Raw genomic sequence first — 27746 nt, 5'->3', positions numbered from 1 at the left:
TTAATACTTCTTCCTAGGAACAGAAAAGCTGCAGACCAGTTCAAACTCGATGAAGGAACAAAGGCGGTGCAAATATGTATGTTCTTAGCTTTACCTTCTCAGGAAAACCCCAATTTAAGGCTTTGTCCATGAGGGTTGCACTCATACATATTCTTAAATTGAAGGGATTGGGGACCCAGGGGTGATAAGCTTGCACCTGCGCAGATCCGGTCCAGAAAACTTAATCCTGCATTTCCCTACAACCAGCCCCCTGTCGTTAGGGGGCTGTTGTTAGACTCTTCCCACACTCCAGCCTTTGAAGGCTGAAGCTGTAATGCGCTTGCGCTGGAGCCAACTGTTTCCCTGCGCTCTGAGCTTTCACTTTTCGTTTTAAAATCCTTGCTTCTGCGTATGTGTTCTTCAGCTGCTTGTTTGCCATTCCAGGAATCTTGCGATCTTTCATCTCTGAGACCACCCACAAACAATATCAAGACTTGCGTAAGGCCCAAGGGCTGAAAGGAAGGTTTGTGAACTTTATGTACATTCTGAAACTATTCTTTAAAAAGCTTGTTATTCATACTAACAGGAAGCGTCAGGATCGGTAGGAGACGGAGCGTAGAATGGTGATAGTGTCAGCGGATGCAGGTGAAGGTTTGTGAAGTTTCCCTCAAAAAGTAAAAAAAAAAAAAGTAGGGACTCTTCACTTAGAGTCCTTGACTTCAATCACAGAATAATAATTTCTGGACAAGTCACAATGGTAAGAGAACTTGGTGTAGCTTTATTGAGTAAGTAGTGATGGTTTATAAAGAGGACTCAAAGGATAGTTTACTGAAAGTCTAAACTCAAATACCATCATGTCTAACCTATTGCTTTCAAAAGAATGTTTGGAGAAAGACCGGGAAATTCTGACAAAGTTTGAGACAAGCCATAAAGGAATACAGAATTAAGACAGATATAAAATAATTTTAACCATAAGTAACTCATCTTTATCAATGAAGTGATAAATTTAAATCTTCAAACAAGCTGAACGTAATACAATCTTAGTAAAACTATAATGATAGGTAACCAAAAATGAGTCAAAATCTTATATAATACCTTATTTCAAGTCCTCTAACTACATCCTAAAGCAGCAGGTAAAGTAAAATAATACCTAACACACAGTAATTCAGTCTCAGACAATCATTGCACAAATAAATATAAAAGTGATAGTACATAACTTTTACAATCTTTTTTTAATTGCAAAAATACTGTACAGAGGGATTACAATTACATGGGCAAGATAATGAGTACATTTCTTTTTTATGGTAAATTGTGGCTTTATTTAGAAAGAGATTATTAGTACTTTTTTAATTTTTATTTTTTATTGTGAACATAGTTTACAGAGGGGTTACAATTACATGGGCAAGATAATGAGTACATTTCTTAGCAAGCATTGTAGCCTCCTCCTTTGTTTCCCCTTCCCATCCCTTCCCATCCTCCCCGCAGCCCCCCACCCAATCCTTCCCGCCCCTCCTTCCTTCCCACCAAAGTTGTAAAGTTCGTTTCGACATAACGACTTACACATCTCAACTTTTACAATCTTGAAGTCACAAAGTTCTGTTTATTCTTTTGCAGATCATTCCCACTATAGGTGCACCTTGAACTGTAGTGTTGTACTTTAATTTCTTGTTTGATTTACTCATATGTGATGAAAAAAAAAATCCAGAGAGGAATAAGAAATGACAACAGAAAAAATAAAACCCCATTGCTCCAAGATGTCTTTGAAATGGACTTCACTTGTTCTTCTGATACAACTAATATGTTTTCTTGCTCCTGGAAATTGTGGGAAGCTGCTAATGTTGCCTATGGAATACAGCCATTGGATCAATGTCAAAGTAATCCTGGAAGAGATCGTGCAGAGAGGTCATGAGGTGACTGTTCTGGCATCATCTGCTTCCATTCATGTGGATTCTGGCAAGGCATCTGCTTTTAAATTTGAGGTTTATTCTTCATCTTTGGATAAAAGTGACCATGAAAATGTTTTCAAATATTGGATCAATGAATGGATATATGAACTTCCAAAATATTCATTTTGGAAAGCCTATTCAGAAATGCAAAAAACATTCATGCATTTTTCAGATGTTAATGAAATGCTCTGCAAAGATGTAGTGTTCAACAAGAAACTTATGACAAAACTACAAGAATCGAAGTTTGATGCCCTTCTGGCAGACCCTGTGGTTCCCTGTGGAGAACTGCTGGCTGAGCTACTCAATATTCCTTTTGTGTACACTCTCCACTTCTTCCCTGGCTACACATATGAGAAATACTGTGGAGGGATTCCAGTCCCTCCTTCCTATGTGCCCGTTCCTATATCAGGACTCACTGATCAAATGACATTCATGGAGAGAGTAAAAAACATGATATTGGTGACATTTTTTGACTTTGGATTAGAAATATTTAATGAGAAGAAGTGGAATCAGTTTTATAGTGAAGTTCTGGGTAAGCTACATCATTAACTGTTACTTTGAAATCTGAACTTTTCTGCCCCTTTGTCTATGAGTTTGTGTATAATAAAATGAGAAGTGTAATAAAATCAGAAGATGGACTGAAAGTAGAATCTGATGTTGTAAGAATGGAAAACGGCCCATTCATCTCAGAGGACTATGGAAGGATTGCTTTATGGAAGCCTGTTAGAAGCTTGTGGCCATCCCTGTTCAGAATACCACTAATTTTTTGGTCATAGAAATTGCTTACCCATTTTACTCTACCTTTCTTTCATGTTAAAGAACTGTAATGAAAACCTTTAGCAAATGTCTCACTATCCATTACAATATTTGTCTAAGAGGAGAAATCTTTTGCAATTGTTTTTCAGTATCTAAGCTATGACTTTCAACAAGTACATATGTATGTATATATGTATATACACACTTGTGCATATGTACATGTGTACGTGTGTGTATGTGTGTGTAGTCAGTTAATCTTATCAATCTCTTAGTAGGAATGAAGTCACTAGGAATTTTGTTGTACATTTTGAAAGCTCAGACTTGACTTGGAGAACCCAGGATCAAGAAAATTCCTGGCCAAACTATAAAAACTACACTGTATTCTTCTTGAAAAACTGCATCTGACACTGTAATCGTGTTAATAAATGAGTCTAGTTGATAAAATGGCTTTAAATTCATATTTGCTACTTTCATAGCTTTGAGATAGTATCATTTATATAATATGTATGTAGACATTTATCTTTTAGCAAAACAGAATATACATCTTGCCTGCAGTATTCTAAGTCATTTCAGGGAATCACATACCATAAATTTCCTGATTACCCTGCTTGTTGTATTTTCTATTGTATTCAGGGAGACCCACTACAATATTTGAAGCAATGAGGAAAGCTGACATATGGCTCATTCGAACCTATTGGGATATTGAATTTCCTCGCCCACTCTTACCAAATTTTGAATTTATTGGAGGATTCCACTGCAAACCTGCCAAACCTCTGCCTAAGGTAAGCCTGTTCATTAAACCTGCCTTATTACTGGTTTGTACTGTTGGAAATGACTCTGCCTTCCTTATTCAAGGAGCCTGGCTGGATGTGAGAGAGATAAGAATTGTGATAAAGTATCCTGTTGAATATGGACTTGCATTTCTATCCCATCACAGCTGACTGTGTTTCATTACCACCAAGAAACAAAAGTAGGAGAACCAGTTTCATTTGTGACTATGGTCAGTCAGTGTAAGCTCTCATTATGGAATTCTTTTTTTTTTTTTTTGGGGGGGGGGGGGTCCAGTCGTGGGGCCTGAACTCTGGGCCTGGGCGCTGTTCCTCAGCTCTTCAGCTCAAGGCTAGTGCTCTACCACTTGAGCCACAGCGCCACTTCCGGCTTTTTTCTTTTTTGCTTATGTGGTGCTGAAGAATCAAGCCCAGGGCCTCAGGCATGCAAGGCAAGCGCTCTACCACTGAGCCACCTTCCCAGCCCCTATGGAATTCTTAAGAAAGAATAAATCATTCATTCAAGGAATATTTATAAAGTGTTTATAACATGTCAAATAAATGCTGAATATGTTCAGAAAAAATAGAGACACGATTCTGAAACAACACCTATTTTATATTCACTTCATTTAAGACCTATGGAAAGTAATAAGCAATTATATGAAAGTGTTACCCTAGGGAAATACATCAATATTAAGGAACATAAAGAAGACATTACAGATAACATCTTAGATTTAGTTCATAAATTTAAAGCTTAACTGGATAATGTACTGAAATAGATGAATGGATGGGGGGGAGGGGAGAGTAAAGAACAGAATCATAAGCATAGTACTGAAGAGCTCCAAGCTTAGTTTAGCAGGAGGAGGATAATAAAAATGCAAATGAGCCAGGCTCATGCTTATAATCCTAACTACTCAGAAGGCTGAGATATGACGATCATGGTTCGAAGCCAACCCAGGCAGAAAAGTCCCCATGAGATTCTTAAACCAGAAGTGGCACTGGGGCTCAAAGTGGTGGAACACTAGCCTTGAGCAAAAGAGCTCAGGGACAGAACTCAGGCCCTGAGCTCAAGCCCCATGACTGATCAAAAAAAAAAAAAAAGTAGATGATTCTGGAGAGGTAAGTGGGAGCCAGAGGAGTATTGGTTTGAAACACTTATTAATGCCGTTAGAGCAAGTAGGCAGGGTGGAACACCTGTAATCCTAGTTGCTCAGCTGACTAAAATCTGAGGTTGTAGTTCAAAGCCAGCCTAGGCAGGAAAGTCTGTGAGACTCCTATCTGATTAACCACCAATAGGACAAGAGTGGAGCAGTGGCTCAAGTGTTAGAGCACTAACCTTGAGCAGAAAAGCTCAAAGATGGCTCCCAGACCTTGGGTTCAAGCACCAGGACCAGCACAAAAAGAAAGAAAGAAAGAAAGAAGGAAGGAAGGAAGGAAAGAAAGAAAGAAAGGAAGAAAGAAAGAAAGAAAGAAAGAAAGAAAGGAAGGAAGAAAGAAAGAAAGAAAGAAAGAAAGAAGGAAGGAAGGAAAGAAGGAAAGAAAGAGAAAAGTGTTGAGTGTGGAAGCAGGGGGAGAGGCAAGGCTCAAGTGGCAGAGTGTCAGCAGGACAAGCAAGTGAAGCATGAACTTGAGTTCAAATTCTCGTAGTGCACAAAAATGTTAAGCATGGAAAGATATGAGATTTTTTTTAAAGAATACCTCAAAATCAAAGGAGGAGGCTACAATGCTTGGTAAGAAATGTATGCATTATCCTGCCCATGTAATTGTAACCCCTCTGTACAGTATGTTCACAAATAAAATAAAAAAAATTTTTTTTAAAAAGAATACCTCAAAATGCATTTACCATGTTAGATTGCACAGGCAGAAGATGATGAAAATGGAAAACATTTAATTGCATGAATAAAGACAGCAAGTAATAGAAACTAGAGCAGAAAATTCATAGAGATGATTACGCCCACTCATATGTTAATAGTCCATCTTCATGCTGTGTTATGTAGAAAATAATCAATACAGATAAAACACCAGTGTAGAATTGTCTAGGGATATGGGGGCTGTTGTAATCATTTATGCTTTTGTTTACTTTGCAAATTATCTCATAATTGACTAAACTTTACCATGTACATTGTCTATCCATACCCTTTACAGGTAGGGTTTTAAAAGTCAACTTAAGTTTCTTATTTAGCATTTTGTGGCAACTGAATATTCCTGTGCAGAATAATTTGAATTATGTTTGAGCTTGAAGAGGAGGAAGTCATATCGCTGAAAACAATCTACCAATGATTTTATCTTGGGACACACCAAGTCCAGAGCTGGCAGGGCAATGCCTTCTGTTACAAATGATGATTCATTTGCTAATATGTTGGACCAGATACTTTAGCAAGGATTCCACTTTTAATAGGAACTAGTCATCCAACTGATCAAGGATGTATTCTCAAGGAAAATCCTAGAAATAGATATTCTGCAGCTTAAGTTACAAGAAAATATATGAGTTTTGCCTGAATTCAAGAAAAGAAATGCTAACATTTTATTGTAATTTTCCATACCCTTGTCAGCTTAACATGTAATCTTTCTCAGAAATATAAAACATGACATTCATATTATTTTCAGGCAAACTCATTGTTTCCTTGCTTTTACTCCAGCATTTAAATTATGCCTTGGGATCCTAAACTAGTACAGCTTAGAACATGATAGGGTTGTTTGTCTTAGCAGAATGATATTTCTATTTCTTCCAAATACTAATCACTCAGAATGCCTCATTGACACTGCCTTGGGTAATTTGGGCTTCAGAATAATAGGAGCCTGACAAAAGGAACACAGAGAAAATACATACTGCATGTGTAGTATAGACATATATGTTCTTACCTTTGGTTACTGAAAAGAGACTTTTTAATTTGCAATTACTAAGGAATTTGATCAGAAAATAACATGATATTTCATAAAGTGGCACATAAGATCTAGTATTTTAAATTGTCATCCTACTTTTAAGAAATAAGTAGAGTCAGTATAACTTATGGAGGAGATGGGGAAAAACCAGTTGTTTAAGGATACAGGTGGACCTGTTGCAACAAAGAGAAGTACAAGTTGTCATGTCCAAAACGAGCTTTACAGTGTCGGTGCGGGGGGGGAGGGGGGGGGGGGACGAGAAGGATTGGGATTGGGGTGGGAGGGGGGAGGCTGGGAAGGGATGTGAAGGGTAAACAAAGGAGGAGGCTGCAATGCTTGGTAAGAAATGTACGCATTATCCTGCCCATGTAATTGTAACCCCTCTGTACAGTATGTTCACAAATAAAATAAAATTAAACTAAAAAAAAAAAAGAAATAAGTAGAAAGCAAACATTTTAATAGTATCATTTTCATATGATCCTAACACATTAATAATGTGCAACTTAACATGCCAGTGGAACAAGCAAGTCAAGCATGAGTAAAGGCCCCAAGTTCAGATTCTGGTACTCCCCAAAATGGTAATATGACTCTATTTATGCCACAGACCGGCTCTGTCGGGACGACAGAGGACACCTAATGGAGGAACTGGAATAGGTGGGGAGATGGCAAACAGACAACTCACACACAAGAGGAGTGGATGCTGAGTGCGATTTAATGCAGAGGATAACAAGCTTTTATAGCAAGTGTCTCCATGAGAAACGGCAAAAGGTTACACAATCTTGCTGCAGGACTTCGTTCTTGGGTGGTCACCAGCTGGTCACCTGATCTTGTTTTTTGGATGACGAGCTATGACTATAGGCACTTGTTTTCGGCTTTACCTCTATTTTTAAGAAATACAATGGGTTTCGATGTTTATCACCAATTAACCATTAACCAGAGCATATGGGCAAGGTGCTGAACAGAAAGGCATGAACTCTAGTACTTCATAGTTACTTTTGTTTAGTTTTGTACTTTATACCTTTTAAATCTTTTCTAAGCAATTGTGCTTAGAGGGTTCCCAATTTGTGGCCAAAAATCATGATATTCAGTATACTTAGTTAAATCTGGCCATATATCAAATTTAAGCTCATAGTGTCTTTTCTGTAACCCTTTCACATAATCGTTTACTTTTTTCTATAGAGGCCTTAACTGTCCCATAAGATCTTTCTTGTTCCTTCTTTAATAGTAAGCACCAAGGAGGTCTGGATCTAGCAAGTCTCTTAGTAAAGGAAAGAGAGTAACAGGAACTTCTTTCTCCTAAGTAGTTTTCCCAGCAATTGCCATCCTTATCATACACACCTGTAAAAGGCTATGGATTTAGGGGAAGTCTCTGGGGTCCTCTAGATAATGGAGGATCCCACCATTTTCCTCTGATAAGCCATTGTCATCTTTTCTCTACCAACCTTTTAGGAATCTTATTTAGCTTTTGGTCTAAATATCCCTCTACATCTTTCTTATCTACAGGATATCTATGTGAATCTATTGTATATGTTTTTAGGATTAAAGGAAAGTCCCCAGTAGCCATACACTCTTTCTGCTCTAGCCACGCCTACAGCTTCTTGTAAATCTCTTACAAACAATTCCTTCTGCTGAAGTGACGTCATGAACCCTCCAATACTTTTATATTTACTTATGACTTGTCTACTAGCCTCCATAAGAGGGGATTTCAGGGTAGCACTTAACTCTGGTGAGTTAGTCATGTTTTTAAGACACTCATCAGATGTTGGAGTCGTCAACACTCTTAAGAAAGAGCCTTGAATTAGGGAACGTTGAGCATGAGTAAGTACAATGAGCAGCAGGAACAGTAAAAGATTAATAGGCACTCCTATACAGTGAAGAAAAGAAAAACAGGAACAGAAACACATCTTTCCCAGGGGCTTGCCAGCCTTTCCAGGAGGTAGGCCTCTTTGAAGCCCCATTCTCTGAGGTAGACTTCGGTGAAGTCCCATTCTCAGAGATAGGTCTCTGTGAAGCCCCATTCTCAGGTCTGAAAGCAGGTTTCCCATGCTAAGCAGACTCCACCGGAGTAGGCATGGCATTTGCCCCTTTTTTATTTTTTAGATGTGCCAGAGAAAAGGCTGGCAAGCCCCTGGGAAAGATGTGTTTCTGTTCCTGTTTTTCTTTTCTTCACTGTATAGGAGTGCCTATTTGTTCCTGCTGCTCATTGTACTTATGCTCAACGTTCCCTTATTCAAAGCTCTTTCTTAAGAGTGTTGACGACTCCAACATCTGATGAGTGTCTTAAAACATGACTAACTCACCAGAGTTAAGTGCTACCCTGAAATCCCCTCTTATGGAGGCTAGTAGACAAGTCATAAGTAAATATAAAAGTATTGGGGGTTTCATGACGTCACTTCAGCAGAAGGAATTGTTTGTAAGAGATTTACAAGAAGCTGTAGGCGTGGCTAGAGCAGAAAGAGTGTATGGCTACTGGGGACTTTCCTTTAATCCTAAAAACATATACAATAGATTCACATAGATATCCTGTAGATAAGAAAGATGTAGAGGGATATTTAGACCAAAAGCTAAATAAGATTCCTAAAAGGTTGGTAGAGAAAAGATGACAATGGCTTATCAGAGGAAAATGGTGGGATCCTCCATTACCTAGAGGACCCCAGAGACTTCCCCTAAATCCATAGCCTTTTACAGGTGTGTATGATAAGGATGGCAATTGCTGGGAAAACTACTTAGGAGAAAGAAGTTCCTGTTACTCTCTTTCATTTACTAAGAGACTTGCTAGATCTAGGCCTCCTTGGTGCTTACTATTAAAGAAGGAACAAGAAAGATCTTATGGGACAGTTAAGGCCTCTATAGAAAAAAGTAAACGATTATGTGAAAGGGTTACAGAAAAGACACTATGAGCTTAAATTTGATATATGGCCAGATTTAACTAAGTATACTGAATATCATGATTTTTGGCCACAAATTGGGAACCCTCTAAGCACAATTGCTTAGAAAAGATTTAAAAGGTATAAAGTACAAAACTAAACAAAAGTAACTATGAAGTACTAGAGTTCATGCCTTTCTGTTCAGCACCTTGCCCATATGCTCTGGTTAATAGTTAATTGGTGATAAACATCGAAACCCATTGTATTTCTTAAAAATAGAGGTAAAGCTGAAAACAAGTGCCTATAGTCATAGCTCGTCATCCAAAAAACAAGATCAGGCGACCAGCTTGTGACCACCCAAGAACGAAGCCCTGCAGCAAGATTGTGTAACCTTTTGCCATTTCTCATGGAGACTTTTGCTCTAAAAGCTTGTTATCCTCTGCATTAAATCGCACTCAGCATCCACTCCTCTTGTGTGTGAGTTGTCTGTTTGCCATCTCCCCACCTATTCCAGTTTCTCCATTAGGTGTCCTCCGTCGTCCCGACAGAGCCGGTCCACGGCATATTTATGTCATATTATGTATTCCTTCCCAAACAAAATGAGCTATTGAAGCTTTTCTATATTCCAACAATGAGAAGAGTGAGGCTGAAATCAGTAAAATACTCCTTTTGTAATGGCACAAACAAAAAACCCTTGGAATTAACTTAACCCAAGATGTGAAGGACCTGTATGATCAAAAATTTTAAAACCTGAAATAAGAAATTAAAACATATTTAAGGAAGTGGGAAAACCTCCCATGCTCCTGGGTTGGGAGGATTAACATCCTGAAAATGGAATACTGCCCAAAGCTATCTACAAATTCAATGTAATACTCAACAATATTGCAACAACATTTTTCAATAATATAGAAGAAGCAATGTAAAAAATCATATGGAACAATAGAAGACCCAGAATAGCAAAAACAATCCTTAGCAGTGCTGGAAGAATATCAATACCAAACTTCAAAGTCTATTATAAAGCTGTAGTAATAAAAACAGCTTGGTAATGGCATAGGAACAGGTCTGAGTGGAATGGAATAGAAGAGAAGAATGAACCCACTGACTTATGGTCACTAATCTTTGATAAGGGAGCCAAAAAAACAGGATGGAAGAAAGACAGCATCTTCAAGAAATGGTGCCAGCAGAATTGGAGATAAACATGTAGAAAGATGAAGTTAGATCCTTACATGTCACCCTGCACCAAAATCAAGTCCAAACTGATCAAAGACCTCAATATAAGACCAGATATCCTGAAAATATTACAGGAAGGGATGGGGGAAACACTAGGGCTCCTTGGCACAGGTTGAAACTTCCTAGACAAAGATCCAGACACACAACAAATCAAAGAAAGACTGGACAAATAGGATTGATATCAAAATGAAGAGTTTCTGCATGTAAAGGACATAGCTAGCAAGATAAATAGAAAACACACAGATTGTGGGCAGCTCATTACTAGCTATACATCAGACAAGGGCCTCATATCTAAAATATACTTCGAATTCAAAAAATTAAACTCCCCACCAAAAATTAAACCCCTGAAAACAAATCCTCCAAGAAAAGCAATCCCATCAATAAGTGTGCTAAAGTTTAAAAGACAGACTTCTCCAAAGAAAAAATAATAATGGACAATAGGGGTTGGGAAGGTGGTTCAGTGATAGAGTGCTTGTTTTGCATGCATGAGGCCCTGGGTTCCTCAGTACTACATAATCAGAAAAAGCAAGAAGTGGGGCTATGGCTCAAGTGGTAGAGCACTAGCCTTGAGCTGAAGAGCTGAGGAACAGCGCCCAGGCCCAGAGTTCAGGCCCCATGACTGATGAAAGAAAGAAAGAAAGAAAGAAAGACAGAAAGACAGAAAGAAAGAAAGAAAGAAAGAAAGAAAGAAAGAAAGAAAGAAAGAAAGAAAGAAAGAAAGACAGAAAGAAAGACAGAAAGAAAGACAGAAAGACAGAAAGAAAGACAGAAAGAAAGAAAGAAAGAAAGAAAGAAAGAAAGAAAGAAAGAAAGAAAGAAAGAAAGAAAGAAAGAAAGAAAGACAGAAAGAAAGACAGAAAGAAAGACAGAAAGACAGAAAGAAAGACAGAAAGAAAGAAAGAAAGAAAGAAAGAAAGAAAGAAAGAAAGAAAGAAGAAGGAAGGAAGAAAGAAAGAAAGAAAGAAAGAAAGAAAGAAAGAAAGAAAGAAAGAAAGAAAGAAAGAAAGAAAGAAAGAAAGAAAGAAAGAAAGAAAGAAAGAAAGAAAGAAAGAAAGGATAATAGACACATGAAGAAAAGTTCAGCAGCTCTGGCCACAAAAGAAACGCAAATCAGCTCTTCTGCCCCCCCCCTCCGCCTCCACCGTCCCTACAGCACAGCTCAGAGCTCCCCCCCACCTCCACCCTCCCTACAGCACAGCTCAGAGCTCCTGCTGAAGCCAGCGCTGCCGGCTCCCCCTGGCCGCCATCATGATCATCTACAGGGACCTGATGAGCTGTTCTCTGACGTCTACAAGATCCCGGAGATCGCAGACGGGCTGTGCCTGGAGGTGGAGGACAAGATGGTCAGTAGGACAGAGGGTACCATTGATGACTCGCTCATTGGTGGAAATGCCTCCGCTGAAGGCCCCGAGGGCGAAGGTACCAAACGCACAGTAGTCACTGGTGTGGACATCATCATGAACCATCACTTGCAGGAGACCAGTTTCACAAAGGAAGCCTACAAAAAGTATATCAACGATTATACGAAATCACTTCAGGCGATCTTGAAGAACAGAAACCTGAAAGAGTAAAGCCTTTTATGACAAGAGCTGCAGAGCAAATCAAGCACATCCTTGCTAATTTCAGTAACTACCAGTTTTTTATTGGTGAAAACATGAATCCAGATGACATAGTTGCTCTTCTGGACTACTGTGAGGATAGTGTGACCCCCATTTCTGATTTTCTTTGAGGATGGTTTAGAAATGGAAAAATGTTAACAAATTGGGCAACCATAACTGGCTGCTGCTTGTCATCCACACAACAACAGGACATAAGACAAATGAGACTGATGTCATTTGGAACTCTTCATTTCTTTTGACCATGGTTTATTTGGAGTGGAGACATTGTTTTTTAAGAAAAAAAAAAGTTATGTAGGTTGTCTAAAAAGTGCGTTTGAACTCAAAAAAGAAAAAAGAAAGAAAGAAATGCATATCAAAGCAACTTTGAGATTCCATCTCATTATAAAGATAACAAATAATAACAGGGATGTGGCCAAAAGAGAATGCTACTATACTGTAGTCAGGAATGTAAACTTGTTCAACCACTCTAGAAAGCAATATGGAGGTTTCTCAAAAGGCTAAACATAGTTTCCCTATAACCCAGAAATCCCATTCCTGGGCATTTACCCAAATGACCACAAATAAGCCCACAATAAAGCTACCAGCACAACTATGTTCATTGCAACATTAGTTACCATAGCTAAGATAACCAACCCAGATGGCCTCAGTAGATGAATGGATCAAAAAAATGTGGTCTATACACAATGGAATTCTGTGCCTCCACCAAAAAGAATGGCATTGTCCCATTCATAAGGAAATGGAAGACTTGGAAAAATCTATATTAAGCAAGGCAAACCAGATCAAAAGAAACATAGGCTGCATGGTTTCCCCCATTTGCAGTAATTAGAATATGTCTAGGATATTTTTAGGAGAGGATCACAATGGCTCAATAGCAATCTGGATGTGATCATATAAAATGATGCTTATCAAAATGAATTCCAAGAAATGGAAGCAAAAGTGTTTTTTTTTATTGTACTATTTGTGGTTATTTCTTTTTTCTTTCTATTTTTTTCTTTGATGTTTCCTCATTGTTACTGTTTTTTACATGTATACCCTTTGTCTTGTATATAAGTTTATCTGATTTGGGGAAGGGAAGGGGAATCACAGAAATGTGACAAATAGAGAACTGATGTAACAGAGATAGTAGTCATTAGGTTGGAAATGAACTTGACAACTTGGGGAGCAGGAGAGTGGGGAGAGAGAGAAAATGAGGAAGAGGTTAACATAGTTCAAAAAGAAATGTATTCATAGCCGGGCACTGGTGGCTCATGCCTGTAATCCTAGCTATTTAGGAGACTGAGATGTGAGGATCATGGTTTAAAGCCAGTCCAGGAAGGAAAGTCCAAGAGACTCTTATCTCCAATAAACTACCAGAAAACCAGAAGTAGTGCTGTGGCTCAAGGGGTAGAGCACTTGCCTTGAGCTGGAGAGCAGAGGGACAGTGCCTGGGCCCAGAGTTCAAGCCCCACTACTGACCAAAAAATAAATAAATAACAAAGGAAATGAACTCATTACCTTACTGATGTTACTATAACCCCTCTGTGAATCACCTTTGCAATAAACAAATGAGCTATTGAGTAACTGAAAATAGCCAATACTCTAATAAAACCTAATAATACTTGAATTTCCCTCAGATTTTTAAAACAATGTTTTCTAGTATGTTTGCTGTGTTGTTGCTCTTTTGTAAGGGAAAACCTTTCTTCACAGGAAATGGAAGATTTTGTCCAGAGTTCTGGAGAGGATGGTGTGGTGGTGTTTTCTCTGGGTTCAATGGTCAGTAACTTAACAGAAGAAAGAGCCAACACAATTGCATCAGCTCTTGCACAGATTCCACAAAAGGTAAGATTAAAGTCCATGTCTTCTTTAACCATTCTGAATTATTCCTCCATTGTAAAATAACAAAACAACAACAACAAAACATAGCACCTTAAAAATAACTCTGAAAAAGATATGAGTCCAGAAACTTTTTGTGTCAATAGTAAATTTGGAGGGGGAGAATGCCTCAAACAGTAGCAAGCACAAGGCCATGAGTTCAAATGCCTGTATAGCTAATACAACAATAACAAAAACATTACAGTATCTCTAATTCATCTTATAAATTGCTTTTAGAGATATATGCCAGATGTTTTTCTTGATAGTAACTTTAGCATCATCGCATCATCACTGTAACCAGAAAGATAATACCAAATATGCAATAAAAAGTAGTAGATATTTTAGAGTGATTAGAGTGGAACTGCAGACAGATACACCAAAGTCACTTAATTATATTTTTTTCATTGAATTTGGTTGAATTTTTTTATTGTGAAAATACCGTACAGAGGGGTTACAATTACATGGGCAAGATAATGAGTACATTTCTTATCAAGCATTGTAGCCTCCTCCTTTGTTTCCCCTTTCCATCCCATCCTCCCCCTCCCCCGCCCCCCCCACCCAAACCTCCCCCCTCCCACCCCTGCACCAATGTTGTAAAGTTCATTTTTGACATAACGAAAGTCACCAAATTCTGCACTGCTGTTCCTTTCAAGATTCTTGATGACGCCATACACACACACACACACACACACACACACACACACACACACACACACATATATACACACACATACATTTTTAAAAAGATAAACTACTCAAAGTAAAATTAATGTATGGCTAATTCTTTCTAATTTAGTACACTTTTTTATGTTAGAATTATGACTGTCCCCAAATTTCATAAATGATTGAATTTGTCACAATACATTTTTATGAATATCATAACTCAATTACCATTAGTTGATAATAAATGATGAGAAATGTAGAGGTATTCTGTTTCCTTCAGACCTTTGGTAGTTCGTATAACTTTAAAATATCCTATCAAGATTCCTTATCTATTCATGTGGAAAATATTTAACTTACAAATCAGTACTGTAGAATTCAATCATGCTATAAGTTGACATTTGAGATATTGAATAATATTTTCTCTACCTAACAGGTTCTATGGAGATATGAGGGCAAGAAACCAGATACCCTAGGATCCAACACTCGGTTGTACAAGTGGCTCCCCCAGAATGACCTTCTTGGTAAAATTCAAAGGAGCAAACAGTGAAAACACAAAAAATAGCCAGTTGTGAACATAATGGCTCAACAGAAAACACATTTCTTGAATATTTATTATTTCAAACCTCAGAAATACCACTAACTTGTCTTCACATTTTTCTAATATTAAAGTAAATAAATCAATTGCAAAATTGTCACTGTAGTGTACACACTCACTTCTTTCTGGGCAAAATCAAAGTGTCTTTATTTCAGATAGAATTGCTTCTCCAAGCATTTTTTCAGTCACTTTGTGGATTGGCCCTCTATTGTTTGTTTCAGACACTTTCCTTATTTCCCTACTGCAGAAGAATTTTGAAGGTCACTGTCAATGACATCCTCTCTAGTATTACCGGGGATTCTGCATATTCCATGAAGCTAAATCAACAAACTTTCTCATGAAGTGGTAACACACTTCTCCATGAACTGTGGCCTGTATTTCTTGTGATTTTGGCATGACACCCACCACACTTCATGTTACCCTACATAGCAAATTTGTTGACTTTGCTATTTCTTTCTGAGAACAAGTTCGATATAGTACCTAAATTTTTATTTGGCATATGTTGCACCTTTTACAAAAATGTTGCTTTGGTTTTCCTCTTGTCAATCCTGTTTTCATTTTCCAATCTGAAGTCACACATTACCTCTTCAAGGGAGCCTTGAATTGGCTCTCCAGTATATCTAGAGGGCTGTTGCTCTGAGATAGCAAAACCAATTCAGTGGAGCTTCATTACTATGCTCTCTACTACCTAGAAAAAGCCCTTTTAAAGCATTCTGTTATACTTTCCTCATTTTGTTCCTGAAATTTTAAATGGATAATTTTGTGAAAATTCATCCAATTACAGGTCATCCCAAAACCAAGGCTTTCATAACTCATGGTGGAACCAATGGTGTCTATGAGGCCATCTACCATGGAGTCCCAATGGTGGGCATCCCTTTGTTTGCCGATCAACCTCATAACATTGATCAAATGAAAGCCAAGGGAGCAGCCATAGGATTGAACTTTATCACATTGTCAAGTAAAGATCTTCTTGATGCCTTGAAGACAGTCATTAATGACCCTGTGTGAGTGTAACTATTTTTTCATGAGATAGTATTATAGATGAGTATGTATTTCATTCCTATTTGTAGGAGGATTTTATTGAAAAAAGTTGTGTGTGTGTGTGTGTGTGTGTGTGTGTGCGCGCGCGCTGGTCTTGGCTTGAAGTCAGAGCCTGAGTACTATCCCTGAGCTTTGTTGCTCAAGGATGGCAAGCTACCACTTGAGACACTTGAACTCCACATTTCTCTGGTGATTAATCAGAGATAAGTATGTCACAGACTTTCCTTCCTAGGCTGGCTTTGAACCACAATACTCAGATCTTAGCCTCCAAAGTAGCTAAAGTAACAGGTATGAGACACTGTCACCCAGCTAAATGATTTTTTTAATCAAAAGAAATCTGTTTTTATATTGAACAAGAAAGTTAAAGTTACATTTGATCTTCTTTAGTCATTGTATAATAAGCTAATGAAATAATTTCAAAATACACAAATAATATTGGTTATATATAACTATTTTTAATAAGATTACAATTCTTAAAATATGACTGAATCTACACAGAAAAAATGATGAAATTGAAGGTAAAGTACAAATTTTTTTAATTGTAGACCTGAAATTTCTCAAAATTGTCACTTTTGGTGTAATTTTAAGTTCCATTGTTCACAGATTTAACTGATGACATAATACATATAACATTTACATAAATATCAAACTGTAGTTAATTTATAAAATTTAAATGTATAAACTATTTTTACAGTCATGAAACTTCTTTTAGCAATATTGGAATTTGAATTCTGAACCTTGTCAATACTAAACAAATGCTCTATAGCTTGATGTGCAGATTGGAAATGCTGTTTCAATTATATGATTTGACGTTTTCTGGCAGTGCTAGAGATTGAACTACCACTGCCTTGCACTTAATAGACAAGTACTCTATCACTGGACCTACATTGCAGCCCCATGAAACATTTTTCTTTCTTTCTTTTTTTTGGTCAGTCGGGGCCTGGATGTAGGCCTTGAGCTCTGTTGCTCACGGCTAGCACTCTATTACTTTGACCCATAGCACCACTTCCAGTTTTCTGGTGGTTAATTGGAGATGAGTCTCATGGACTTTCTGGCTGGTTTTGAACAGCGATTCTCAGATATAAACCTGATTAGCTAGGATTACAGTGTGAGCCATCAGAACCCTGCTCCTGGAACTTTTTTTTTTTTTTTTTTTGTCTGGCGTGGGGCCTGAACTCTGGGCCTGAGCACTGTCCCTCAGCTCTTCAGCTCAAAGCTAGTGCTCTACCACTTGAGCCGTAGCACCACTTCTGGCTTTTTCTGCTTATGTGGTGATGAGGAATCGAACCCAGGGCCTCATGCATGGAAGGCAAGCACTCTATCACTGAGCCACCTTCCCAGATCAACATGATTTTTTTTTTTTTTGTCCATCATGGGACTTGAAGTCTGGGCTTGGGCGCTGTCCCTCAGCTCTTCAGCTCAAGGCGAACGCTCTACCGCTTGAGCTACAGCGTCACTGAAACTTTTATATTATATAATTGAAGCATTTTTTTTATCACACCAGTAAAATACGCAACATGATATTCTAATCATTCCACATGCTTGGGTTGCTATGTTAATACAGTCTGGAAAATACCTTCTGACATATGACCTTTAAACTAAGACCTCAATAATGAAACAAAAGCGAGCCTTGTGGTACAGTAGGGAATAATGTGTAAGTAAAAAGGGAGAGGACATTCAATTTTTATAAAGGTGTCTCAAAAAACACTATTAACCTCAAGGTACAGCTAGAAAATGCATGTAATGGAAGTAAAGAGTGAGCAGAGGGCTAGGAATGTGGCTTAGTGGTAGAGTGCCTAGCATGCATGAAGCCCTGGGTTCAATTCCTCAATACCACATAAACAAAAAAGGCCAGAAGTGGCATTATGATTCAAGTGGTAGAGTGTTAGCCTTGAGTAAAAGAAGCTCAGGGACAATGCCCAGGCCCTGAGTCCAAGCCCTAGAACTGGAAAGAAAAAACAAAAAGCATAAGCAAAGATAGAGTGACAAAGAGAAAAAGAGCAATTCTAGCCACTTGGATTCATCAAATCCAAGAAGAAAGTTGATTTTTTTTCTTTAAAAAAAATTTATAGGGGCTGGGAATGTGGCTTAATGGTAGAGTGCTTGCCTAGCATGCATGGAGCCTTCAGTTCGATTCCTCAGCATCATATAAACAGAAAATGTCTGAAATGGTTCTGTGGCTCAAATGGTAGAGTGCAAGCTTTGAGCAAAAGAAGCTCAGGGACAGTGAGCAGGCCCTGAGTTCAAGCCCCAGGACTGGAAAAAAAACAAACCCATACACATAATTTATAACAATGTGGTAGTTCATAAAGATCTGAGGTAAATTATTCGTGTCTTCCATTTTGCTGCATTCTAATCCCTTGGGAATCCTTGCTAGCTCTTTTTTAAAATGTATTTTTAACTTTTATTGTTATTGTAGAGGTGGTATAGAGGTGAGCTGCAGTTATATAAGTCAGATAATGACTACATTTCTTTTTTCTTTTTTTTTTTTTTTGGGTCCGGTCATGGAGCCTGAACTCTGGGCCTGGGCGCTGTCCCTCAGCTCTTCAGTTCAAGGCTAGCTCTGTACAACTTGAGCCACAGCGCCATTTCCGGCTTTTTTCTTTTTGCTTATGTGGTGCTGAGGAATCGAACCCAGGGCCTCATGCATGCAAGGCAAGCACTCTACCACTGAGCCACCTTCCCAGCCCCTTGACTACGTTTCTATTTGGACAATGTCACTCCTATCTCACGCTTTCCCAGGTTTTTCCCTCCCATGCCCACTGCTACATTTGTTCGCCCTTTGTCCTTCCATTTCTGTCCCCCCTATAACCCTCCAAATAAACAAACAAGACCAAGAAAAGAAAGACAACAATGAAAAAAAACCCTCTTGTTTCCATTTCCTGGAGTTCATTTCGATAAATCTTATTTTACATGATTAGCTGCACATAGGCATTGCACTTGTGTGTTCCTAAGATTATCCTCATCTCACTGTGGGTGAGTATCTAGAGTTGTTTCTAAGAAGAAATAGAATAAGTACCTGAAAAAGTAATATAATTTGAGCAATGCTGGTAAAATATTCTTGAGCCTAGGTAGAAAATCAAGGGCAAAAGAGAGCATTGTAATGAGGCTTTTCCCTCATCAGGATGTGATCCCTCTTCAAAAGCTTGAAAACAAGAGATCTCCAGTTGAATTTCTACTTGCATTTTCTGGACATAGAATCTCTTTATTATTTCCTTTCATGAAAAAAAAAAGAATAATAACTTTCTTTCATGATATTTCACTTTACTTCACAAATATTAGTCAGTCAGAATATCCAGTTAAGAAACAAACATTGTATATTGGTGAGCAAAAATAAAACATTAGGGTAGCATGTCCATAAGAGTTAATTGAAAAGATTTGCATGGTACTTTTAGAAAGCGTTACTTGGCTTAATATGTTTAGGAAATTGCTTCTATGTTTCTCTTTTAGCTATAAGCAGAATGTAATGAAGTTATCAAGAATTCACCATGATCAGCCAGTGAAGCCTCTGGATCGAGCTGTCTTCTGGATTGAGTTTGTCATGCGCCACAAAGGAGCTAAACACCTTCGCCCGGCTGTCCATGACCTCAACTGGTTCCAGTACCACTCTCTGGATGTGATTGGCTTTCTGCTGGCCTGTGTGGCAACTACCATCTTCATCTTCACAAGATGTTGCCTCTTTTGTTGCCGGAAGTTTACTAAAAGTGGAAGAAAGAAGAAAGAGGACTAATTGTGCCTACTCCTGAAGCCAAAAGTCCTGTGAATGCCAGCAAGAAGTTGCCTTTTCCAGATGATTACAACTTCCTTTGCCACCTCAAATATTGCTTGCCATTATTTACCTTTTGTTTAAGACCTGACTATTTCAGTCCAAGTGAAAAGTGCTAAGAAAACCAAAATGAGGGGCTGGGAAGGTGGCTCAGTGGTAGAGCGCTTGCCTTGCATGCCTGAGGCCCTGGGTTCCATTCCTCAGCACCACATAAGCAAAAAGCAAAAAGCCGGAAGTGGCGCTGTGGCTCAAGTGGTAGAGCGCTAGCCTTGAGCTGAAGAGCTGAGGGACAGTGCCCAGGCCCAGAGTTCAGGCCCCACGACCGGACCCAAAAAAAAAAAAAAGAAAACCAAAATGAGTCCAAATACACTTACTGTAAAATTTGTGGGTGAAAATCCTAAGTGAATTCTCACAAAGATAGTTTAAGTACAGGGAAGTTCCCAATTTTATTTTTGCTTTTTGTGTCATTACTTGGGACTTGAGCTTAGGGCCTAGAAGCTGTCCCATAGCTTTTTCCCTCAAGGCTAGTGCTGTATCACTTGGGCTAAAACTCCACTTTTGACTTTTTGATAGTTAATTATAATAAGAGTCTCACAGACTGGCTTTGAACCATGGTTCTCAGCCCTCAGCTTCTTTTTTTTTCTTTTTTTGCGGCTTGAGCCACTGTGCCACTTCCAGTTTTATGGTGGTTTATTGAAGATAAGAGTCTCATGGATTTTACTGCTTGGGCTGGCTTTGAACCATGATCCTCAAATCTCAACCTCCTAAGTAGCTAGGATTACAGGGATGAGCCACCAGTGCCCAGCTAGACTTCAGCTTCTTGAGTAACTAGTATTACAGCCATGAGCCACCAGCATCTGACTTAGTTCCCAAGTTTTATACAAGATCATTGGAAAGCTATTCACAATATCAATAGGATTTTCAAGTGTTCATTCTGTTCTAACTCTATGTTTGTGCAAAATATCTTACTTTTTTACTATTTCTAAAGCACTCTATTGTGTAATTTGTGCACATATGACTCATTTTTCCTATTTGGAATCAGTAGTACTGTTTGTGTTTCCATGCACCTCCATCCTTAGTATCCCTCCTTTCTTAAAGCACCTGACAAGATGCTTCTCACACTACAAATAAAGTCATTCTAAATGGAATTCGAGTTTTTTCTATCAACTTTCCACTATAAAATTAAAATACTTTGAAAATTGTTTGGTTTATGGGTTTTGTTTCTCTTAGACATGTAGAAATGTTGAATTGGTTGTTCCCATTCTTATGTGAGCTTCTGAGAGTAGATACCTGGCCTCAATTGTTCAAGATTTCCTCACTCCAAATAAATGCATACACATATATGCCGACATTTTATTTGTTTTTTTTGGGGGGGGGGCGGGGGGGGTCCGGTCGTGAGGCCTGAACTCTGGGCCTGGGCGTTGTCCCTCAGCTCTTCAGCTCAAGGCTAGCACTCTACCACTGAGCCATAGCGCCACTTCCGGCTTTTTGCTTTTTGCTTATGTGGTGCTGAGGAATCGAACCCGTCCTCTGGCTTGCAATGCAAGCACTCTACCACTGAGCCACCTTCCCAGCCCTATGCCCACATTTTATACAACAAGACACAGTAGCAGCTTCTTCACAAGTATATCATAAATTCAATTAGTGTGTGGAATATTTGAATGATGACAATTGTTCTAAATTTCAAACTTGACACTATAACTCACTATAATCAGCAGTGATGGAAATTATTTTTAATTGAGTAAGTTGTATAGGAAACAGGTAAATCACACCACAAATACATTGCAAAGTCCACATTTAAGGAAATACTTCCCCATCAACAAGATTGATCCAAACTGAAAAATATCTGGTTGTCTTCTTGGGTATGAAGACAATCATCCAATCTCCCATGAAACATTCTCAATCCTTGGACAATAATTTATACATATATATATATATATATATATATATATATACATATATATGAACAATTGGCAGAATAAATGGGTTGGGAGGGATAGGTGAAAATGTTAAATGGGTGACACCGATCAAGACGCTTGGTATTCATAAACTGCTTTGTTGAATGGTACCTCCTGTGTACACTGCTTAAAGATAATAGAGATATTAAAATAATAAAAGATGTAACCCCTCTGTATGGTATTTTCACAATAAAAAACTTATTAAAATAAAATTAATAAAGATGACAAAAGTCATTGATACAGAAGGCCAATGTAACTACATTATCACAATGTTACATAATTTTCATTATCCACAGGTTCTATAAAGAGTGAGATAAAGTGTCACGCTGATAGATCACAATGACTGCATCCAAGTCTTTAAATGTCCTGAGTATAGATATTTCTTGATGTTCTTTTAAACACACTTATAATGCACAATGTGATTTTTTATTGTTTCCTTGTATATTCTTCCCCCATGGTATAACCTCTATTGTCACTGTATTTGATTCCGGTACCCTGCATCTTGTATATACATTTTTCTAATTTGGGGAGGGGAAGGGAAATAACAAAATGCTGAAATAAGGATACAGGATGACCCATTGTAACAATGAGAAGTACAAGACACTATGTTGAAAGTGAACTTTACAACTTTGGCGGGGGGGGAGGTGTTGGGGAGGTGGAGAGGGAAGGGATGGTAGGGGGAAAACAAAGGAGGAGGTAACAATGCTCAATAGGAAATGGACTCATTACCTTGCTCATGTAACTGTAACCCCTCTGTACAGTATCTTTACAATAAAAAATATATTTTAAAAAAGGAATTTCCTGTGTGAAAAGTAAACTATTATGATAACTATTTCAGTTAATTGAAAAGCAAAGGTATACACAGAAGATAAGATAGTACAAAAGGTATTTCTGGTTTGTAAGTGTTACGCTAACTTTGTATGTTCAGAAAGAATGTTTTTCAGGTGAAGTGTGAAGTTACTATTCAAATGATATTACATTTATACAAATATTGATAATACATTTTAATGATATTACAGTAAATTAAGAATCACCAAAGTTTCCCCTGTAATTGCTTCCTTTCCATTGTAAAAAAACTGAAGATGTTGTATGTATCACAAATATTATCAAAGCTTAATGATTATTTCCACCAACAGAGTATTGGTGAGAGGGTATTGAAAAGTCTGAACTACACTGTCATTTTTACATATCACCTTGCTTCATTTCCATATGTTGGAATGGGCTTAAACTTCATGCTGCTCGTGGTGTTATTCTAAAGAAAAGTAGGTCAGGACCCATAAGCCCTGAGTCGAAATATCTTACCCTACCAACCAAATGGTCTTTGGTCTATTTGGAAGATCAAGGAAGGAAAAATTAGAGAGGAGAGAAGAAGTAGACAATCTGATGTATTTCCAAATAAAAGTATGGAGATAGAATCCTAAAAGGAAGGGATAGAATCCTTTGAGTGAACCCTGGGCATTAAAAAATGAACCAAACCTTCATGAACTAATTTGTGAGAAAAGAAATTCTAAGTAAATCTCCATACTTCTCTCTCACAAAAGGTGAACAATAAATTTGAAAAGTGGCACAGTAAAATATAGACATGTAAAATAACACAAAATGTTTAGACTCATACATTAGAATTTTTATAGATTATTGTAAGAGAATTATAACACCTGACCATCAATTTCTGAAATATTTCTATTTGCTATTAAAAGATCACTTACCTAAGGTAAAAATGTGAACTATCATGGTTTTGTGCCAAACCATGATTAAATGTAATAATAAATAAATAAGGAATATGTACTCTATTTACATCACAATTGTAATAGTTCTCCCTATTTATCATCATTTGCATTTTGTAGTTTGTCATATGATGAGCCTTTTTTTTAATCATTTGATCCTTTTTATTTGATCCCTTTTTTTATTTTAGCAGAGTGACATTTGGAGCATGACTTCTTCGATCTGAGTGAAGGGCAGATGGATTTCCAGGGGTGCATGTACAATTTGTTAGCAGGGAAAACCATCAGTGGAAAGTTATTTGAAAGAGTCAGCCTGGGGCCTCGTGCAGGGTGCTGTCTGAACTTTGCAGGGAGGCCTCATCTGACTGACCTCATCTGACTGGCCTCATCTGACTGTTCCAGGAGGAATAGTCTCAGGAAAACATCCAGATCCAAAGCATGCCCAAATGAAAGCCCTGTTCCACCAACTAAAATCTCGTGGTATATGGACTCAGTTCTGATTAAATTAAAATGATGAGCTTTTAAATATGTAATTTCTGAACCCTTTGGAATTCTAAAATACTATAATTAAAAATTAAGTCATATAATAAGAGGTTTTCATTGTCTAAAAAAGGTTACATGAATTGTTGATGGCCAGAATTCAGATAACACAGGACCCACCACCTGACTATATAAATGGACACTCCAGAATGACCTTCTTGCTAAGACTAGAGAGTCTACAGGGAAAACATGACTAAAAGTCTCTGGAAAATTATAGTTAAATTGAAAATAAATGTATACAATTTAATTAAAAAAATTTCAACTGGGTGCTAGTGGCTCATGCCTGTAATCCTAGCTAGTCAGGAGGCTGAGATCGGAGGATAGCGATTTTAAGCCCCAAGTTCAAGCCCCAGGACATACAAAAGAAATTAAGAAAAGAAGGAAGGAAGGAAGGAAGAGGGAGAGGGAGGGAGGGAGGGAGAGAGGGAGGGGAGGACAGGGAGGGAGAAAATTTCAGAAATAATCTAAATTCTCTGTGCTTATATTCTAATTTTACAATGCAAAAAATAAAGAATTATCTGTTGACATTTTGTTATGTGGAGGAACATTCACCATGAGCCAAATTCAGGTGTCTTTAGGTCAAGGGTAATCTCTCAGGGAATATTTCAAATCTCGCAGATTATTTCTTCTAAAGCTGTAAGATTGTGTTCCTATAACTCTATACTAATCCTTTTACCAACTACAGAGCTATTGGAAATTTTTTTTTAAATTAATTTTGTTTTATTTGTGAACATACGGTACAGAGGGGTTACAATTACATGGGCAGGATAATGCGTACATTTCTTACCAAGCATTGCAGCCTCCTCCTTTGGTTTACCCTTCACATCCCTTCCCAGCCTCCCCCCTCCCCCCCAATCCCAATCCTTCTCCTTCCCGCCCACCCTTCTCCCCCCCCCCCCCCCCCCCCCCCCCCCCCCCCGCACCGACGTTGTAAAGCTCGTTTTGGACATGTAACTTGTACTTCTCATTGTTGCAACAGGTCCACCTGTATCCTTAAACAATTTGTTTTTCCCCATCTCCTCCACAAGTTATACTGACATCAAATATAGTGAAAGCAGGGGTTATACTGTGGGGGAGGGACATACAAAGCAACAAAGAGATAATCTTATAAATGCGTTAGAAACACATGCATGAAAGAAAAAAACATTAAAATACATATCTAAGGGTTCATTTTCCCGACATCACATTATCTGACCTTTTCCGCTTGACTCATACATATACTAGATATTGCAAATAAGGGAAACCATGGGACCTATGTTTCTTTGGGCCTGTCTTACTTCACTTAATATAATTTTTTCCAAGTCTTTCCATTTCCTAACAAATGGGGCAATGTCATTCTTTCTGATGGAGGCATAGAATTCCATTGTGTATATATACCACATTTTCTTGATCCATTCATCTACTGAGGGGCATCTGGGTTGGTTCCCTATCTTAGCTATGGTAAATAATGCTGCAATAAACATTGTTGTGCTGGTAGCTTTAGTGTGGTCTTGTTTGTAAACATTTGGGTAAATGCCCAAAAGTGGGATTGCTGGGTCATAGGGGAGTTCTATGTGAAGTCTTTTGAGGAACCTCCATACTGCTTTCCAAAGTGGTTGAACAAGTTTACATTCCCACCAACAATGAAGTAAGGTTCCTTTCTGTCCACATCCCCTCCAGCATCTGTTGTTGTTAGAGTTCTTGATTTTTGCCGTTCTAACTGGGGTGAGGTGATATCTCAATGTTGTTTTTGAACGATTAAAAATTAGAGTTATATTTTTACAATTGCTAACTGCTGGTTTTGCTTCTGTAAACTTGCTTGCGCTAGCAGTAACCCTTCCCCTCGCTGGAGATAAATACAAAGCTTCGGAGTCTAGGTGGCCCTGGGACAAGCTCTGTAGTCATAAATAAAGAGCTAACAAGTAAATTCCCCAAATGGCCTAATGGGACCCAAGATAAGGAACAAAGAGTATGTTCCTCCGCATTCCTGTGCAGAAATTCCCGGTTTAGGGGGCTCAAGATAAGGGCCATCTGGTGGGCTCTGCAGACTAGGCCAAATTGTTAATCAATCACAAACCTGTAACACTGTAAATCTCCTAACCCTTATCTCCCAGAGTGACTACCTCCACCTGCACTAATTGTCTTATTGCAAAGAGTGCTATAAACTTCCCCGGGTAGTAAAAAATAATTGCTAAAGTACATAGTGACCTTTTAAACGGGCCAATCCCAGGGATTAGCATATAACCTGGTGTTAGCATATAACACCAGGTTATATGCTAATCCTGTGGTCTTTGTCTTTAAAAGTGCCTGTAACCACTGGACAGGGCTTCCTGTCTGCCTTAGACAGAGAGCCCGTTTGTGCAAACGCCAAATAAACTCCTCTTGCTTATTGCAGCTGCTGGCTTGGAGTCTTGGTTCTTGGGGTGCCCTCCCGTTGAAGAAAGCATCCCAGGGGGTCTGGGGTCTTTCAGTTTTGATTTACATTTCTTTTATGGCTAGGGAAGTTGAACATTTCTTCATGTGTCTATTGGCCATCCTTCTTTCTTCTTCAGAGAAGTTTCTCTTTAAGTCTTTCACCCACTTAATTATTGGGCAGTTGTTTCTTTCAGGATTTGTTGGGGGGGGTTAATTTTTTGAGTTCCAAGTATATTTTAGATATGAGACCCTTGTCCGTTGTATGGCTAGTAAAGATCTTCTCCCAATCCGTGGGCTTTCTATTGAGCTTGCTAGCTATGTCATTTGCCCTGCAGAAGCTCTGCAACCTTATGCAATCCCATTTGTCCAACCTTTCTTTGATTTGTTGTGTTTCCGGGTCTCTATTCAAAAAATTTCGGCCTGAGGCAAGGAGACCTAGGGTTTCTCCTATTCCATCCTGTAATGTTTTCAGAGTGTCTGCTTTGAGTTCAAGGTCTTTGATCCATTTGGAGTTGATTCTGGTGCAGGGTGATATAGAAGGATCTAGCTTTAGTTTTCTACATGTAGTTAACCAATTTTGCCAGCACTACTTAATGAAGAGGCTGTCTTTCTTCCATTCTATTGTTTTAGCTCCCTTATCGAAGATTAGATGGCTATAGATCTGTGGGTTCATTTCTGGGTTTTCAATTCTATTCCATTGGTCCTGAGGTCTGTTCTTATGCCAATACCACGCTGTTTTGATTACTATGGCTTTATAGTAGAGTTTGAAATTTGGTATTGATATTCCTCCAGCAGTGTTCTTTCCGTTGAGGAGCGTTTTTGCTATTCGGGGTCTTTTATTGTTCCATATGAATTTTTGGATTGCCTCTTCTATTTCCTTGAAGAATGAGGTTGGAATTTTGATAGGTATTGCATTGAATTTGTAGATAGCCTTGGGAAGTATTGCCATTTTCACAATGTTAATCTTTCCAATCCAGGAGCATGGGAGGCTTTGCCATTTTTTTAGTTCTGTGTTGATTTCCTTTTTCAAGATTTTAAAGTTTTCATCATAGAGGTCCTTCACTTGTTTAGTTAAGTTAATTCCTAGGTATTTTATTTTTTGTGGGGCTATTACAAATGGAGTTGCTTTCCTAATTTCAGCCACACTTTTCTCATTGTTGGCATACAGAA

At 38.3% G+C, this 27746-nt stretch overlaps 1 protein-coding gene and 1 pseudogene across 3 annotated transcripts; both read left to right on the top strand.

Moving 5' to 3' along the window:
* Nucleotides 1–358: 358 nt before the first annotated feature.
* Nucleotides 359–20163, top strand: LOC122106780 (UDP-glucuronosyltransferase 2B31-like). Of its 2 annotated transcripts, XM_042678317.1 has the most exons (7): nt 359–502; nt 1594–2457; nt 3315–3463; nt 13734–13865; nt 14995–15082; nt 15941–16160; nt 19648–20163. In XM_042678317.1, exons 2-7 carry the CDS (start codon nt 1698–1700, stop codon nt 19925–19927), a joined length of 1629 nt encoding a protein of 542 aa, XP_042534251.1. In that variant the 5' UTR covers nt 359–502; nt 1594–1697; the 3' UTR covers nt 19928–20163. The 2 variants fall into 2 exon arrangements, with proteins under 2 accessions (XP_042534251.1, XP_042534253.1); XM_042678319.1 differs by lacking the exon at nt 1594–2457.
* Nucleotides 11677–12191, top strand: LOC122106786 (annotated as a pseudogene). The gene has a single exon (XR_006147238.1). The product of XR_006147238.1 is annotated as a translationally-controlled tumor protein-like (transcript).
* Nucleotides 20164–27746: the final 7583 nt, after the last annotated feature.

This window comes from Dipodomys spectabilis, unplaced genomic scaffold, assembly GCF_019054845.1.
Source record: "Dipodomys spectabilis isolate Male_0828 unplaced genomic scaffold, ASM1905484v1 ptg000043l, whole genome shotgun sequence".
In the NCBI taxonomy this organism is placed as follows: domain Eukaryota; kingdom Metazoa; phylum Chordata; class Mammalia; order Rodentia; family Heteromyidae; genus Dipodomys; species Dipodomys spectabilis.
The sequence above is the reverse complement of the archived record's forward strand: the minus strand, read 5'-3'. Positions and strand labels throughout refer to the sequence as shown.

Bases quoted from the DNA above. Each gene is read 5' to 3' on its own strand.
- LOC122106780 (XM_042678317.1), top strand. From the start codon at position 1,698: ATGACAACAGAAAAAATAAAACCCCATTGCTCCAAGATGTCTTTGAAA. The intron at 2,458-3,314 runs GTAAGCTACATC...TATTGTATTCAG, and splicing joins GTTTTATAGTGAAGTTCTGG to GGAGACCCACTACAATATTT. The intron at 13,866-14,994 runs GTAAGATTAAAG...TCTACCTAACAG, and splicing joins TTGCACAGATTCCACAAAAG to GTTCTATGGAGATATGAGGG.